The 19,316-nt window shown below is 45.0% G+C and overlaps 1 protein-coding gene across 21 annotated transcripts in view; it reads right to left on the reverse strand.

The window, feature by feature from the left end:
• Nucleotides 1-19,316, reverse strand: part of PLEKHA5 (pleckstrin homology domain containing A5) — a 742,840-nt gene that overhangs the window by 213,768 nt on the left and 509,756 nt on the right. For 6 of the 21 annotated variants that reach the window (XM_086920619.1, XM_086920657.1, XM_086920689.1 and 3 more), the window contains 2 exons: nt 5,174-5,254; nt 3,175-3,201 (listed from right to left, as the gene is read on the reverse strand). The exons of 12 other annotated variants lie outside the window; for them this stretch is intronic. In XM_086920619.1, coding sequence (XP_086776745.1) covers nt 3,175-3,201; nt 5,174-5,254 — 108 coding nt within the window. The remainder of the gene's footprint in view (nt 1-3,174; nt 3,202-5,173; nt 5,255-19,316) is intronic. 3 more of the 21 variants (XM_086920638.1, XM_086920629.1, XM_086920774.1) reach the window with 1 other exon arrangement.

The raw sequence follows: 19,316 nt of genomic DNA on the forward strand, positions 1-19,316 counted from the left end.
TCCTGATATAAGGAGAGGGGACTCACTTGACCCTCAGTTTTCACTTCCCCTCACAGCAACTTTAACCTCTTTATTATTTGGTGTCTTCCTTTCACAATTCAACAGAATTTTGACCTGCAGATATATGAACCTGCGTGTGAATTCTAAGTAGCACTTTGTTCCATCCTCAGGGTGCTCCCATCAATGTGTCACAACCATGTAGCAACCATAGTAGTTTCCACACTGCTGTGTGGGTTATTTATAACTGATCGTAAGATAACTGTGGAAAATATGGGGCATGATTGTGACTGTTCTAAAAGCAAAGACCAGTAGTTGATGCTGTAGTAGATGATGATCTTACTGGTGCATTTGGCTGAATAATACACTGACAACTTAAATTCCTTAACTTCGCAGATATGATGAACAGTTATTTACCTCTCAGGGCATAATAGAGTCTATTTCATTGGGGTATTCTGTCAGCACTAACTATATAAAACCAGGTAGTTGAGGCCTTCTATCTGAGAGTCACTTTATAACTTGATTGTGTCAATACTCATATGCAGACATGCATTGACAATGCGACTAGGTCTGGCTTTAAAGAAATTTCGTATGGTAATGGCAGGCATTACAATTAAATAGCATGGGCCTCGGTATCAATTTGTACTGTAGAATAATATTGGATAAGGGTAAACGTTCAGGTGAACCTTCATGCCAGACCCAACTATCCAGGTAGGTTAGTGACTGCCCAACTCTTATCTGTGCTGCTGCCACAGAAAGACACCATCATTTTTCTAGTTATCTAAGACACTTTCAAACTCAGGCAGCAGGATAAATAAACAAAATGATCACAGCTGCTTGGAGAGCAAGCACTTTTTTGTGTAAAATCAGACAACTTCTGCCCAATCAAAACATGTACTCCGGACTCTCAGCATGTGGGCAGAGCCAAAGCCCCTCTATTGTTCCAGACAGAATTGGTTGGCAAAGTTGCCAGAACATCAAAAGAACTAGTACTTTATTGACAGCTGGCAGTTAGCCGGCCTTTCCTCTACTCTTAAACAGACTGATTCTTAAAAGGAACTACCCAATACAACAGCTACACGCAGCATTCCCTCTCGGCCTTTGCTTACGGATTCACGATGGCCTTCAGCCCATCGGATGTCACATGCAGTACTTGCAGTGAAGCACATTTTTTTCAGCTAGAAGTGGTGTCCATGTAGTAAAATGGCACTAACATACAAAAATATTTATATGTGTCAATTTTTATGAAACCTTTATTTTTTTTCTGAACTACATATTGATAAAAATTTGCACTCCTGACTTCCTGATACGATTCGACTCTGTTCCACTTTGTAGGACAATATTAGACTGTTTTGCAGCAACCTTTTGTTTTAATAAGATGATAGACTATAATGCTCTATTTGGTTAAAGTGGACATTTACTGTCTCAACGACTTATTTCCTCACAAACGTTTTATGGTTAACATCTGTTTATTGTATTTTCAAAACAAAAATCACCACCTACAACCTACCGGCTGGTTGGAAAACATCATAGAGTAAGAAATTAAAGAGAGGGTATAGACTGGAGAGGAAGGAGAGAGGAAGAGAGAAAGTGGGAGCGAGAGGGCCAGGACTGTTTATTATCGTATGTCACTAATGGGCCTCTTCTTGCGGTTTACGTTCCTGCCACTGGGATGTCTTCGCCTCTTAGCAGCTATGGAACGTCCAGCTCTAGTGCTGAACGTTCCATTGCGCAGGTGAGGTTCGAACATCCAAAGGCCGACGGCAGCACTCCTGAGGTAGTGGTGCCGTCGGCCGTTGGAATAGGCGCAGCACCTAAGAGGTTAAAATCTTGGATGTGATCTCGGGTATGTCCGAGCACACGGAGATACATGGGGCATGTAAGCTTGTTAAATTCAGTGGATAAGAATTCCAGTGTGGATTTCTAGGTTTTTCAAATCGGGGGAGTCTTTGTGATATACTGACCATTATCTTTTCCATTCCCATCACGTCCAATAACTTATGTAGTCAATCTAACCTGGTTGGGACGTCCTTTCTACCCCACCTGGCCAGTAGCACTTGCTCAGCCGCTCACAAAGCCAGCGTAATAGCTCGCCCTCTGCATGATCTAAGGGGATATGTTAAGGCGTTCAGAAGGCCTAATAATATGCAACTTGGAAATCGGGTCAGGTCGGTGTCATATAACTTGTCAGTTTTAGAGGGGATAAGGTAGGAAATATGTGTTTGAAGCAGATTATGAAGAACATTTGACAGGAAGCAGGTTTTGGCGGAGGTTGTATGTAACTATAATGGAAAATCCACATGAAGAAATTGATTCTGATTAATATTTTTAATTGAACCTTTTATGATGAGCTTTCTCTAAAAATGGCTTTGAATAAGCGGAGGAAACCAACCTGGTGAATGCCCTTCTTGGAGAAAAATATTTTCTAAATATATCTATTTTTTTTTACTTATAAGGAATGGGAGCGCCCGTGCACTTCCTCAACTCCTCCCTCTCTCTCCTTTTATTCATTCGCTACCCTTCTCTCTTCTTTTTCCCTCGCTTTCTCCTATTTTTAGAGAGGTTTCTATCCTTTAACCTCCTTTTTCTCATCAATTGTGTTATTTTTTACGTTCGACTTTGAATTACTCCTTCCCCTGTTCTGCTCTCCTCACTCTTCCTCTTAAGGGCGATGTAGACCTGTCTTTCGTTTTCATTTTTTTGTACTCCCAACTCTCTGCCCTCTTCTGCCTACTTATCATGGTTTCCTTCCTGCCTTGTTTTTTTTTTAATTTGTTTTCTGTGATGTCTCTCTCTTCTTAATTTCTTCCATTCAATATAACCTTTCCCTGAAAATCTTTGGACTATTACGTAAAAGCTATTTTGCCAACATGACTAATGCCCCAAATTGAGATTCGTCTGCCCGATTTCATTAGGCTTTTTTTCTTTATTTCGTCATAACACCAGCTAACGCATGCCAAAGCATGAGATATTTAGATGTGTATGCAATTCAATAGCTGCAAGTAAGTACACATTTAAAGCATAAACATAGCAAAAAGACACTACAAACTGTGGTAAGTGAAATGAGAAAGAAGATATTATTTTGAACAAATTCTGTTACTGTACAAACATGATCGCACAATATTCTACGTGCATGCAGAGAGAACCCAAAGGAAGTAAACAAATGCAGGTACTCACAGAGAAACCTCTTGGGTGCAGAGTAACCTAAGTGAGCGCACAGAAACACAAATGCACACATAATATTTAAAGTAAATGTCTTGCATCTCAATGGCTCACAAAGTATCCCAGGTTCAATGATTGAAGCCTAAGTGTACATGCAGTACATCAAACTTCAAATGTCCATACAATGGTCAGTGCGCACCTAAGTACAAATGCGTACACAGAACCAATAATTCATTAAGTAAAAGTCAGGTATATGGTTGTCAACTGCACAATAAAGAAGAGATGCATGTGCATGCTTCACAGGGGAGAGATAGGGCTCAACAACAAATCAGCCTGCACAAGGAACGAATCGCCATTATAAGATACAGAAAATGAAACTAAATGAGAGCAGAGACTACCTACATATAGCCAAAGAAAACAGGTGTTTAGCTTATCAACAAAACAACGGAAATATATCAATCCATACAAAAACACAAACTGCGCACTAAACAAGAAAGACGATAGCTAAAAGGCCCACCATGTTAGGAAAAAATACTTTAATATTATTATTTTATTTAAAATCGCACGATTGCTCCTTAAACAATTCACCCAGGACACACATTGACCTAACAAAGCAAATTCTGGTTTGTGGCGGTATCTGGCTGGCGGTACGCTGTATCACACCCAATACATCCTCTACAGAAATCCCGAAGGGCAAAATCCAACAGTTTTTAGCATTCCATAGAGGACTAGATGGACAAGATGCAAATGAATATGTTATTGCTGTTTTATCGTTTACTGAAGAAATAAAGATTTGAATATTGAATATGTTATATTAGAACTTTCAAGTTTTCCTGGTCCATGAATGAAATCATCCACCCAGTTTTTTTGTACTCTGTGATTTGTAGTTCAGATTTTATAAAGATATAAAGCAAGACTACACATCCCCAATGCAAAGCAACAAAAAAGAAACACCTGGACTGAATCAGATAGTTTAGCATGGACCTTGTTAGTGTTGGTGCATATTCCCAGGTTGCATACTTCTAAATTCCTATTTTGTCACAGCATTCCTTAATTTATTGGCTTGGTAGTTCCCAGAGTTCTTTCTTCTACCACAATGTGATCCTTAAATATTAATAAGAGATTAGTGCTATAAACATGTAAACGTCTCTAATTAACTATCCAATACAGTGATCTGAGTCATACTTTGTTGCCTTTAGAACAACGTTCATGTCAACTGTTATGAACTTATTTTATGCAAATTATTTCAAATGATTTGACTTGCCACAGTCGACAACTTTGATCTCCTTCCGATCTAACAGGATGCATTTGTCTCAGGTGGAGACTGTTCATATTAATATTTCACTGGGTCGCAGGGCCCCTTCACTCTGTAATCCCACCGCCTTTACTTGAATTCTGCACACTAGTTCATCAAATGTGTGTGAACACACTAGCACTAATTACGAAAGCGTGTGAGAAAAGAAAAGCCAATTTAAGACAAACTACTTTATATAAAAGCTTTCACCAACTACTCTTACGACGCCAATACCTTACTAAAACATTTCAAGTAACACAAACAATTAATCTCGGGGGAGGTGCAAGGCTAACACACCATATCAATATCCTAAAAGGAAAAGACAATCAGAGTTAATTCAATAAGAAAAGCTGACATGGTTACACTTATGTACACATGGATTAGACGAAATAGTTATTTAGCATAAGGAAATAATTACTTGTCTGCCTTGTGAAAGATGCGTGCCAAATGATGGCGATACACAAGCTAAATGTCAAAATATAATGCACAAATACACAAAAAAGTGTCTGCAATACTTTGCAACAGAAAACTGCTCAGCAAAGCCATGCTGGCGGGTTAGCGGCATCCAAGGAAGCGTGAATGATTTGTGGTTACCAAAAAGAAAGAAAACACATCAATGTTATGGGGAAGTCTGGGAAAGAGCAAGGACAAAAAACACCGGTACTGGAAAAACATGTTGCAGATGATCAAAGCAATGCAATTCTTTCTCCAAGACCTTACTTGCTGGTACAGTTGTGGTCTTAGCGCGGTATTCTCAATCATTGCGTGAACCATGGCGATTAAAGGTTCATTCTCTTTCATCTATTTCAAATCAGGAGGAGCATACAGCAAACATCAGTTTACGGCACGGCAAGACTTCAAAGACGACACTGCAGATACAGTCTCTACTTTAAAAGTTGCCTACTGCGGCACTCATTTGCATTATGTCCCACTTATTTTGCAAACCAAATCAGATACATACATTACTTTTCAATGCTGTTTAACATGTGCTGTTGAATACAGTCAAAAAAGAAATAACCGTACAAGTACTGCAAGGCGGCATCTCAAGCAGAGTATTCTAAAAATCAATGAAATCTAGCATCAATCGATTCGTAGGTGTGGTGCAGCACATGGAAACTGCTTGTGTGGATGGACAGTGCTGTGAGCGAGCAAGGGCTCTTGTACTTTTTGTTAAAATAAAGAAAATGCCAAAGTTCCAAACTTCACCGATACCGTTTTTAGCTCTCTCGAGATTGTCTAGTTTGTAGGAGTTTTGGGCCCGCTTTACTACTAATCCATTATACATTCTGAAAGGCTGCCTGAACCCAGCAGGATCATGGGATTCTGCTTTACACAGGTTTTATGCAGCCCATTGTCTTCATTAGCATAGACCCAAAACTCAAAACATTACCAAGTGCCAAATAAGCGAGGCCATTTTTTGCAGTTGCAAACCCTACAATTCGCAAAAATCACAGGGTTTGTGATCGCAAAAAGCCTATTTAATAACCATCAAACAACTACCACAATTCTGGATATCGTTTCCGAATTTTGTAAGTGGTTTACTGACACATTCAAAATCACAATTAGGAGGAGGCGTTTAAGATGCATCCCCTCCTAATTACAAATTCAAATAAGAGGTATCAATGGTTTGTGACCACAGCTGCGGGTGCAAACCATAGGTAAGACACTGCTTCCTCAAAGATGATGATAACCCATTAATGAAGGGAAGCTGATCCTGTTGGACTGCAGCTGTTCATCCTTGGAGGAGCAGGCAGAAGAGTACAGCTGCTCCTCTCGGTGTGTTCTCAAATGGAAAACAGTTTTTTAAACAGCACAGGTTCATTTAAAGAACACCAGTTGCTTTTAAACCATCAATGATTGGAGCCAATCACAAGAGGTCACAAATAGTGACTTGGCTAATAAATATTGATTAGGTTGGTCATTCAGCAAACTCCTATGACTGGGGATTGTGGGACACTACCTACATAGGTTGCATTGCACGATTACAAAGAGGATGGTATGCAATTTGCAATCACAATAGCAACCTGTATCTTTGGACACGTGGCCACAAACCTCTAGATGAAACCCAGAGACCTACTAAAAGTAGTCTGAAAACGTGGCATTTCCTGGAATATTGTGACCTACAGAATTGCAGAACGTAGGAGGTCACACAGGACTAGGGAGGTACCTGGGCTGAGCACACAACCTTGGCCACAGTAGTCTAAGTGCTTTTAGAACATCAACGGGTAGAGCGAAAAAGACCCATTTAGCTTTCAAATACCCTGTTTAGCAGCATGGTTATAATGACATCAGACCATGGAAGTGGGTACTACCGTACATACACAGAAAGTTTGTGAAAAAATCTTGCTCATTTTGTTTTACAACACCAATGTGGCTAAACGGTTTACAGTTTTAATAAAATAGTGAGGCAGATAACAGAAAATCCAAGAGTAATATTAAATCCAAATATTCTGTGTCTGGCTACATGGAAGAAAAATACACATCTGAAATGGCACTCTGTTCAGTTGCCTAATAAAAACCAACCCTAGAATATTTTAAACTTTTTAAGTACATCTACGTAAAAAAATTGTTACCTACCTTTGGAAACGCTCTTTCTCATAGACACTTCCTTGTGAATCCTCCAGGGCATCAGCCTTGATCTGAAAACTTGCCAAAGCCCCGATATGCGGACAGGTGGTTTACTACCAGACAAGGCATTTGGATGTTATCACATAGAGAACTTATAGGTTCTCAAGTGTTTTCTGCGCCTTCAAATGAGGAGTGACTTGAGAACTTAAGATCAATAGTGTGCCAAATGTAACTAAAGATGAAAGTCCATTCCACAGAATGGGAAGGAGGGCAAGCGGTGAAGAATCTTCATTTCGAGTATCCACCAGAAAGTTACCTAAAGTGAATAACTTGTTCATCTGTTAGATATTTCTAAACAAGGATTACTCCCCGAATCAATATCAAAGCAGAATCTCCCAAAAAAGCGGAGGGTTTAAGCAGAAGTCTTTACATCTGAAGGTCATGCAGGACTGTGTATGCGAAATGACTCTCCCTACGGGCCTGATAAAAAAAAGGCAGTAATGCTTGGTGCAAGTGTGGCTGGATGCCCACGTAGCAGCTTTGCAGATGTCTAGCATAGGAATGCACTAGCCCAGCCCATAGTAGCAGCCTTTGGTCTGGTGAAGTGAAACCAAAGTCCACCAGGAGGCTCCTTCTTGTCAAAGCATATTTCATTGTAACACACAGAACAATCCATTCCAACAAGATCCATTTTGTACCGCGTTCACATTCTTAACACTGGTGAACCCACTTGAAACTTGTTCATGCAGACACAGTTTCCAGCCATATCAACATAAGAGCTCATTTGGAATCCAGTTGGAGCAACCTTTCTTCTTTGCAAGAGGGACGTGGTGGAGAGAAAAATACTTCCACCACAAAACATCTCAACTTTGCCTTAGGCTCACCTGACAAAAGGAAAATAAGATCGAGACTTGGACCAGGATGGCGAGTGGCCTCAGGCCTTCAAGAGTAACAGCTCTCTCGTCTTATGTTCCACGACATTAAGCTTGGCCTTGCATTCTCTAATGGCCTCCAGGTGCACGAGGGAGCATTTGTTGCAAGATCGAGAAGGGCTTGGTTCCGACCTAATACGAACACTGTGCAGATCTGTAACCAACATAAGCTTACTGCAATCATGGCACAGCACGGCACAGCACAGCACAGCACAGCGCAGCACAGCTTGAAACCTCTCTTCTTCAGTAGGACAGTCCTGGCACTCTGTTTTCTGAAATTTGAGAGTCTGCGAGTCTAACTACACCACCGATAAGTTGGGATCAGAATTACCTAGCAGCAAAAAACGATGCTTCTTCTGTCGGCATGCTAGAGATATTCAAGATTCCTGATCCAGTCCGCTACCCTGGAGTAGTCCCAAAGTAAGGATCAAACCATCAGAAAATTATATCCAAGCGTAAAATATGGAACAATAACATAACTTGATGACAAGAACAATTTCAACAGTAGAGTTATACACACACACAATCGACAACTCTTGTTGCCACACATCATTGAAAGGATGCAGACATTTAAACACAATTGCTAAAATCCTTAGAAATGTCATTTACACCTAAGAGCCTTTTTAAACCTTTCCGACTAAATGTTTTCATGATGTACATTTCCACAAATGCGACGGTTCATGGCCAGTACAACTGCAGATGAGATCTGACCCTGGCTCTAGAAAAACAGGGGGAAGGGATGGGCAGTGGATCGGACAATCAATTACCTACTTTTAATGTAGAGTCCCCAAAAGTACATTATCGCTGAGGTCTGCGAACCTTATGCTAGGGGCTAGTCTTTGAATGTATAACATTCATATATCCGCACATTTCAAACCACTTTCGACCCAGATACAGGTGAACAAATTACTCCCTTTCCCCCCCAAAAAAAGTACTAAATACAAAGGTTGTTTCTGTATTCGTCTGTGCTCTCTCTAGCATGAGAGGGCAGGCGTTGTTAAATTAACCCCCACCTCAGTTTGGGCTCTTTATCCAAATAACTATGGAGCAGTCAGATAAGAAGCCAGAGTACATTGGCGAGTTATGAGGTGCCATGGATAATATACATAATAGAAGAATTGTTACTGGCTGGTAATCATTTCTACTAAGACGTGTTACCGGTAAACCAGCAACAGCTCGAAGAGAAACTATGCAATTGTCAAACATAAGTCTGTGCTACATTCAGGTCAAAGCTGTGTGGTTCGCCTCAAGAAGCGGAGGCCACTGATGTTACTGTACATTCATTGCTCTGATTAATATGAACCCTAATGTGGCCAGAGATCTGGGTCTACAGAGAGTATTTCATAATGTGTCACAAAAAATGTGAAAGGAGCTTATACTAGCAAAAGAGCGGAGGCTATACAGGTCAGATCCTAGTCAGAATTTGCATGAGATAGCTCCCTATTAAACTAGTCCCGTAACCTGTGGTGGGATTGAAAGGCACATCAACGGTTCAAATCCATGAGTAATTAAAAATCTATCAGTAAATTAGACAAGCAAAACAAGGGCACTGTTAACACATGCATACAAAGGTCAAGGTCTGTGCAAAAAAAAAAAAAAAAAAGTTTACGTTAGGCACACGGGGCTTAAGGGCTCGATGCTACTACCTATTCAATAATTTAGCTATAGACCGCTTTTGAGCATTTTCAGAAGCAACCAAAAGGTGGCGCTCTTTCCACAGGCTGGAAATCCCGAAATAGGAAAGCACACAACAATTTCGAGAAGGATTTTTAGCATACAAGTAAATAAAAACAAAAGGTGCGCGATCTAAATTAAAAACGTACTTGTGTAACCTTAGCCTAAAGAAACGTTTACCACAACCAGTTTCCACACTTTTTTCAAAAGTATCATGTTTACCTTGCTATCGCATACAATTTGGGGCCTGTATACGGACTCGAAAAAAAGATCCTCAGTTCCTTTTTTTGCCTGGATCACTCATCCTGTTCTTGCGAAACATTCAGGGGAGCAGCAGTACCCCATCTGAACACATTTTCCCATAATCCTCTCTTGCCTTGCTTGGGGGGGAGGGGGGGGTGTACTTACTTAATTCATTTCTTTATCTCGTCTACTCTCTTCCTCTAAAACCCTTCTGACTTCCTCCTCTATGTCTAATTTTCTTACTCAAGATACAGGAAGAGTCTGGCAGCAGCATTCCGTGTGGTCTGTTGTTGGAAGTGAGCTGCGAGCACTACGCAAAGAGCGTTGCCATGGTCCAGTCGGCTGGAGATGTGTGCCTGGGTGATGGTGCGTCTTGGACTCGGAGGTCCCCATTTGAATATTATACAAAGCATGCAGAGGATGAAGAAGCAGGAAGAGGAAATTGAGTTGACCTGAGTCTTCATGGTTAGCATGTTGTCCAGTGATGTGGTCAGTGGGGTAAGGAGTAGGTCCGAGTTTTGAAGGCCAATAGGATGAGTCCCATGGGAAGCTTTTGTTTCTAAAAATCAATACCTCAGTCTTGTCTGTGTTGAAGTTCAGGCAGTACTTCATCCAGCTGGGGACGACTGTCATGCTGTTGTGGAAGTTGGTCTTGGTGGTCCCTTTGGATAGGATGAGTTGTGTGTCATCGGAGTAGGATAAGATGTTGAGTTTGTGGGTTTTGGCGATGCTGGTCAGGTGTCAGATGTGTTAAAGAGGATGGGGCTGAGCATGGATCCTTGGGGTACAAGCACACTGCAGTGCATGCGATAAGGAAAGCAGTCTTGATGGTGAGGACCCGTATACAGCACCAATATATGGGCTGAAGTGCGGTGCACATCAGAAAAAAAAAACGTTAGTCTCATTGCAGCATAACGAAAGATTTCAGCTGAAACATGCCGATTCCTTTATGAATCTCATCACAATGGTTTACTTGAACAAGGAAGGTTAGTCAGGTAAAAGTAAAAAGGCAGAGAGGGCCAGCATATAACCTTTAACTATACCAAACACAAAGCAATATTGGGCTACAGAAAACAGATATCAAAACGTCAGAAAACTTGGCCTGTAAAGGCCACAAATTTCTACAAACGCAGATGGATTTATTTGAGGGGCGCTTCACCTCAAGAATCACATCCACAACTTCAGCAGGCAAGTGGAAAGTGCTCATGTCCCCGCTTAATCTCCATGCATGGCGGTATAGATTATAGACATTGGTTGCAGGACTCTACCCTGCTGATGAGATAGGAAGTCCTCCTGAAGAGGAAGATGGATAAAATAGTAACTGCTTAGGCTCGACAGATCGAGATAAGGACTCCCAAGAAGATTTGAGCTCAGTCTATCCTGACCTTCCTGAGGAAACTAAGCAGAAGAGGAAGTAGAAGGTGTACAGAAGTCCTGCATTCCACACAGAATTAATGTGTCCCCCATGAAAAACCTTGACAGGAAATCCAGTGCGAAGTAGTCTTGACCTCCAAATTCTCGGACTTGGTGAAAAGATGCAGCTAGGGCACACCCCACTGAGCAAGGATGTCCTAAACTAACACAGGATGAAAAAACCATCCGTGGTCTGCCAGGTCACGTCTGTTCTGCTCGTCAACCCTAGCATCCGGCCAGATTACTGAATACCAGGCAGAGATATTCCAAAGGTGCAGTAGCCCTTGGTGCAAGATCCAAGACCCCACGTTGCCCTGCTTATTGCAGCACCACGCAATGGTCACGTTGTCTGTCAGAACCTGTACTGCGCCTCTCCATGATGGATGGGAGACAGGTGTTCAGAGCTAGCTGGATGGTACGAACCTTTAGAATACTGATGTATAGTGTTTGTACCACTGGAAACCTTTGGACTCCTGATCTCCACCTTTCCCAAGTGACAAGCCAATCCAACTCAGATGATGCAGCCGTCACTATTGTGATTTCTGGTTAAGGCAGAGAGAATGGCCTTCCGCATGACAAGTTGGCCGCTACTGCAGGTCCTGGGCTTTGTCCCTCGAAATGCGGAGGTTGTCCAACTGGCTGCCCCTGTGAAGAAGTCATTGAAGACTGAGGTTTTACAAGGTTTTCAGGAGGTAGCCTGGGGGGCAGACATCCAGGAAACCTCAGAGCTGCAGTTACCAAGATTTTGGATTGAATGTGAAACATCGGGATCATACCTTAAATGTACAGGACACTTTGCAAGGGTTTAAATGCCTTGAATGCCATTGTGTCAAAGATGGCATAATAAGGGAAATCCTCTGTGAAGCAGACAGGTAGAAATTATGTTGATTGATGGAAAACCTGAGGGATGAAAGAAGAGTGACCATTATCCAGAGGTGGCCAGCAACCAACTGCAGCAAACTGACCTTAAGTAGTGAGACATCAAGGTACAGGGATACACATATTCCTGGCTTGCAAAGGTGGGCTACAGTCACTGCTGTGATTTTTGTGTACACCTAAGGGGCTGTGGCAAGGCTGAGGGGTAAAACAGGAAATTGGAAAAGCTTCAACCCCATGATAAACTGAACATAGCGTCTCTGGGACTGCAAGCCAGACATATAAAAGTACATGTCCTGCAAGTCCGAGGATACTATCCGGTCCCCAGGCCCATAAAATACATGCCCTGCAAGTTGAAGGATAGTATCCAATCCTAGAGATTCATGGCAGAAAGTACCTGGACCAGAGTGAACATTTTGAATTTGCCCTTTAGGAAGGCATTCAGAGGATGAAGATCCCAAAATCGGCCAGCGCCATCCCAACTATCTTGGACATCAAGAACTAATGGTAGTAACACCCCTCACCTTTCAGGACCCTCTCTATGGCTCATTTGGCTATGCAGGAGCAGGGAGGCACGATCTGCTAAACATGCAAAGGGACAGCTGTAACAATGCTGAGTGGCAAGACATAACCTCTTTGAACAATAAGTAGCACCCATCGATATGAAGTCATGGATTGCCAGTCGTGTATGCGGAGAAAAAAAATCATCCTGCTCAAAATTAGATCCTTTGCAAGACGTGATGACAGCGAGGGGACTTTCCACTGTTAGCAACTGAATCTCTGTATTAGATGATAATATTGGAGGGAAGCCCTGTCTGATTTGCAATGTGTAATACTCTTTGCAGAAGTCTTGCTGAATAAAAAGAACTTTGACAAAAAAAATCCCAATTAGATTCTGCTGAAACTGAAAGTAATTTCTAGTTCGCACTAGTTTAATTTACGGTAGAACAGAGACAAAAACTATTCAATACATCTGATGGCTCTTTCTGAGGCCATCACGGTGGATGCCCGCCGAAAATGGATGTAGAAGGATTCAATTTCCATGGTGACCAAAAGTGTGTGGGGCCGGGTCAAAAGCAAACGTTGGCAATGGTTTGTGAACAGGCCCGAATCTAGAGACAATGGGACAGACCTGGTGGTGGAAAGTTTTTTTAAAGAAATTTTAGTATGAATGTAAAAGGCAGGAATGCAGGGCTATTCAGTAACCAACAAATCTGCTTCTTCTTGGGTTATCCATTAGGCTTGAACCACTTCTTCTGCCATGTTTTTGATGATCGTTCTAGCGTCTCTTATTAAGGGTTAGTAATTGCAAGTGTTTTAGATTCCTTTTGATAATCATCTGTGTTCATAAACACAACACTTAGTACCAGATAATCTCCTTTCGCTTGTTCACAAAGATCCAGTGATAGTCAGTTCTCAGCATGCATTAAGTTCACCCCAACAATTGGGATCGCAAGTGGTTCATTGTCAAAGCAATTTACCCTCTAGAATCCACAGGACACCCATGCTTGTGCAGTACGCATCAATGATGAAAAGCCCAAGGGCTTATTACCAATAGCATTTGTGGCCCTTAATGTTGCTCCAGGGGACGGCCTATGTTGTCTAGCCACAGGCCAACTAACTGGGGGACCCAAATATGGCTTCACACATGAGGGTTTCCATTAAGGCCTCATTAAATGGCAGTAAGATCTCTGTAAAGAAAGTGGCTTTACTTTCAGTAGTTGAAAATCAAGCACCTCTGGTAATGTGCAGACAACCAAACATGAAGCACTCTACTTAATGATTGTTCCCGATTCTACTCTGCCTGGGGTATAGGCGGTCAACCAGGACCCTCCCAGCAATCTCTGTCCTGCTCTTTTCTTTCAATCTGACATCAGGTGTAGACCATCTCCTTAGAGTCACCCTTGAGGCCTTGGCATCAGGTGTTTCTTGGTCTTAATCTTTTGCTTTTCCTTGGGGGTTCCAGATCAGGGCTTGCCTTTTGGTGATTGACACAGGATTGTGGAGGGTGTGACCTATACAGTCCCAGCAATTTTTCATGGTTTGTTATGGGCAGGTATAGGTTGTTGTTGCTCATGGTGTCTGGCCTGCAGATTTCGAGGATTTATCTCAGACAGGTGTTGATAAAAGTCTGTACTTTGTTGGTGGTAGTCACTGCTGTTCTCCAAGATTTTGCTCTATTCAGAAGAACCGGTTTCACGTTGGTGCTTAACAGCCTGATTTTGGTTTGCTGCATGAGGTCCTGGGAGCGCCAGATCTTCTCTAGCTGAATGAAAGCAGCCCTTGCTTTGCCGATTCTTGCTTTGACATTGACGTCTGTGCCGCCCTACTTGTGTATGATACTGCTCAGGTAGGTGAAGCCCTGCTCAACGTCTTCCTGTGCATCTTCTGTAAGAGTGACAGTAGCTGTGCTGGCCAAGTTAGCCTTCAGGATCTTGGTTTTTCAGGATTTTGTCCTCATGGGGATTTAAATACAGTCTCAGGAGGAGTGTTAAGACCACTAGATTTCTTCAAGTTCAGGTTAAATCCTTCATCAGTATATAGTGAGGGGGAGCATGTAGACCATCTTCACATAGTGGTCATCATCAAGTGGTACGTTTTGATGGCCTCCAGCCTCCTGGGGTACTGCTGTCAAGGAAGAGGATAAGGATCATCTAATGTTGATGGTTGAGCTTTGCTTAATTTGCAGCACAATATATGCTTGGCTCTGGCAGGTTCTCGGGTGGAAATAAGGATCAGGACTGAAATGAGGCCACTTGAGCAGATGTGCAATAAGGACGAGGTGGTCTCTGGAGCTGGGTTGGAGGCATAGGCTGCACTGGCAAGGAGCCGGAGGAAGGCTCCATGGGGTCAGATGGTGCTGAGGAAGGGTACTTTTTCAAAAGTGCCACTGGGACCTCCAGAGCTCCACATGGCCTAAAGGCGCTCCAAAGGAAGCCAATAGAGTTTCGAAAATCTGTGGCATGGCCTCTTTGAGGACCTCGGTCTGCTGCAGGGTCGACAACGCCCTAGGTAACTCAGGACCACCCGGGACAAACTAAGGAATAGGCTCGGAGTTAGATGATGGCAGTGGAGGTGAGGCGGAATCGTGGCTTTGACACTGTGTGGGACTGGTGAGAGGGGAAACAAATCCCACTTCGCCATTTTGCACCTATTGGGCTACTTGGATCTAGTCTTACATGAGGTCTTGGAGTGAGACCAAGACTTGGCCCGGGAATGGCCTTTTCATTTTGAGCAGATTCACTGTTCTGAGCTCAACTTTTTTTTTGGTATTCTTTGAGTTTAGCTACCTGCTCCATGACAACAAGCGTTTGTCCCGTGCCTTTTCAGTCATGCCTGAAATCTAGGCACCATAGGCAAAGGTAATGTGTATCTCTGACCAACATCTGCTTCCTGCAGTCATGGTACTGTTTACAGCCTGTGGTCTTAAGAGAAGATATTTGCCTTGGAGCACTGCTGAATTTTTGGTAATTTAGGTTTTTACAACTAACAAAGTTGGGGCATGGCAAGAAAGGAACGGATGCCAGTGAGCAGGGTTTGCGCCTATATAAGGCTCTGCGCCGTCACTTCTGAGGCAAAGCAAGGCCGTTCGCCTACTGTTGCATGGGAGCAATTGCGGTTGAAAAGTCTGGATCCAGTCTGGCACCAGGGCATAAATGAGGCATCTGCAGGGTAAGTAGCGGGGCCCGTCCGGCACTGCCCCTTGACTCCGACAGTGATCACTGCAGGGAATTTGGAACTGTCCATCCGGGCAGCGGATTAGACCCAAGGAGGGCAGGTGAGAGCGTGGCTGTCACTGCTCGCAGACCCCCCCACGGCCGAAACTCCAGCACGAGAGGGGCCCTCACGGAAGGTAACGGCGCACCGACCTTGGGGAGCATCGTAACAACCCCGCAGCGCATTGCACCATGCCATCGGGGTCACAATACTGGCGACGCCTGTGGGGGGAGCCTGGCGGGCCTGCACTGCGATACCCTCCCTCACAAAGAGACACCCCTCCCCCGCAGCGGCGCCGGGTCTCGAGGCGCGCTGGGGAGAGTATAATATCAAGATACGGGCCCCATAAACGGGACAGCAGGAAACAGCAGATTGGGATTCCCCCGCCAGTCAGACAGGAGACACCACCACAGCAGCCCCCCCGACGTTGCTGGGTCTGAAACTGTGACCTCTGGGGCAAGGCTCAACTACTGCATCGGCGGCATAACCGGGGGGGGGGGGGAGGGGGCCCCACAGCATGACCACGAAGTCACTCTGGATGGGGCAGACCAACAGTCGCGGACCGGCAACTCTCCGGGTGCTCACCCGCAGCCCCTTGGAGGCCTGGGGAGGCGCATACGGTCGGTGCACCAACAAACATATGTGATTGTTCTCCGTCGCAAATGGGACCCTAAGCAATACTGCACCAATAGCAGGGCACACCACAACACCCACACAACTCGCTGCAATACACCACGGGGGCACAGTAAGGACGCCGCATATGGGGGATCTGATGGGCCTACGCTGGGATACCCTTCCCCACACAGAGACATCCCTCCCCCTGCAGCGGCGCCAGGCCTCGAGGTGCGTAGGGGAGACACGAAGAGAAGACACGCAAAGGTTCCCCCCGCCAACAGTTATGACACCTAGCTGCAGTGGAGTCCCAGCACAGTAGGGACTGAGTCTGCGGCAGACAGGGCATGGCGAAGCTGCCACATCCATCGACGGCCCACCCAGGTGGCCCCTGAGGCGCAACATTGCAGTCATCCTGGACTAGGACAGTCTGAAAGTTGCGGGCCCTCTGGCGCCCACCCGCGACCCCTCTAAGGCCAGGCGAGCCGCCAACGCGGCCAGGACGACAATAGGTATGGGCGGCTGACCTCTGCCACAAAGAAGACCCTAAGACACTTTGAATCAGATGGCTGGCCATCCTGCCGGGCAGAGTCTGCATAGCCGGCGACACACCCCGCGAACTGTGGGAGTTGGACCCACAACTGAGGGACCGGGGGGGACGACATTCCTGTGTGCCCTGGCCACTAGTGGACCCCCACTGATCATAACAGACACCATAACAGGGAGAGACCATGAACCACGCATTCCCACTTATTGAAGTGGTGCCCTCTGCTGACCAGATCGGGACACACTCCGAGGGGACTGGGGGCTGCGCTGAGAAGAGTCCGGGCGGCAACTGCGAGCCATAACTGTAGTAAGAATAGGGGAGACCCGGAGAAATCATAGCGGCCACAACTGATCACAAGCAACAAGGCCATCATACAAGAGGAAGCGCCGCGAGGGGCCGCTGGAGACGGTTGGCGGAGGACAGTCATCATGGGGCCCCAACTGGCACTACACAGGCCCCTGGACCCCCAATGGCGTCGTCCCTGGCCTCACACCACGCATCCGGGAGGGGCACATGCAGGCTCGGACTCCATGTCATCCAAACTGGACAAAGTCTTAGTGGCAATTGAACACTTGAGGGTGACAATGGAGCACAAGTTCGGAGAGCTAGCCACAGATCTTAATTTACTCCGGGACGACCACAGGAAGTTGGCAGATAAGGTGAAACTAGGAGAAACTACGCTACAAACTCTGGAACTGCAAGTGCAACACCAGCAAGACGCCCTGAAAGACCTACAGACGCGGGTGAAGATCCTAGAGAGCAGAGCTGATGATTTAGAAGGACGATCCCGGAGAAGCAACATCCACATTATATATCTACCGGAGGGAGTGAAGGGAGCCAATCCTCTCAACTACACCGCAAAATGGATCGCAACGTTCACTCCAGCACCGATTACCGGCCTGTAAGCCACCACCAGGATCGCCTCAGAGACCATTTCTTCTAAACTGCTCCATTATCAGGACAGAGACACTATCCTCCGGGCCGCAAGGAGACGGGGTGCAATCAGAGTGAAGGACAAGCAGGTTATGTTATTCCCGGACTACTCAAGGGCAGTACAGCGACAAAGGTCCACCTTTTTAGCGGTTAAGCGCACTCTGCGCCAGAAGAATGTCCAATATGCACCCTTGTTCCCAGCCCATCTTAAGATCATCCACGACTGAACCACATACTTTTTATCGGACCCCGCGATGGCCAGTGACTGGGTTGAACAACACCTGACAACCGTGACCAATCCCAGAAAGGCACAGACTAATCGACCGCCAGGCCACCAACGGCGACAGCAGAAAAAAGTCACACTCACCAGCTAAACTCACGCTAGGATTCCTCCAGCAAGAACTCTCTGGATCTTACTCAAATTATTGCAGAGCGTCGAAAAGCACTACAAGCAGCTGCGGAGGTGATGCTTCCGAGGGACAGCTCAGACGGCGAAAGGGGCTAGCACATATTCACATCAGAAGAGGAGGGCAGCAACGGAAACACTCTAGGAGATGGCTCAATGACTCCGCCAATAGTAACCCCCCCAAAGGTACACACTTTGATCTGACACTCAGTTAGGCATGCCATACCTTTGAATCAGGTGGCCTTCGAGTCCCACATGCCCCCTACTCTAGGAGAGTTGCTTCTCATGGATGAGACGGCCCATCCTGCACCCGGCTAAACAGACTGTCAGCCATTGCATCAGAATACACCGCATAGCAATGGTCGACATGGACACAGATGGGCTCCTGAGCAACAGTCAACGAACGGACGACTGCAGCGACAGCGGCTGGCGGAGGCCGAACACCACTTCACCCACGTAACGAACTAGAGTTAGCACATGTTGTGTAGTTTGGACGTATCGCCTCGAGTGATAGGTCTTGTTAATTGGGATTGTTTCCAGTTAATTCACTTTATTCCCCCAGTTACATATCCCTTCCACATCCCCTGGGGAACGAACGCGCGCTATACAGAATGATAGTATGGTTAACTCTGACTGGGGAGGGACACGAGAGGGGCAGAGGGCGGCACACCGTGTGAAACACCACCCAGACATCAGGAATTATGGCGGCTAGGATCCTTAACACAGACATGAACGTTGTAACATTAAATGTCAGGGGCATGCACACAGCAATCAAACGATATGCAATTTATGCTTATATGAAAAGACAATACACCCAGATAGTGCTACTCCAGGAGACACCTAACGGGGACAGAGATGGCTAGCCTACACAAAAAGTGGCGAGATATAATCTTTGCTACAACATACTCCACATTTGCCAGGTGAACCCTAATCTGGATCAGG

Source organism: Lissotriton vulgaris, chromosome 1_1 (assembly GCF_964263255.1).
Source record: "Lissotriton vulgaris chromosome 1_1, aLisVul1.2, whole genome shotgun sequence".
NCBI lineage: Eukaryota > Metazoa > Chordata > Amphibia > Caudata > Salamandridae > Lissotriton > Lissotriton vulgaris.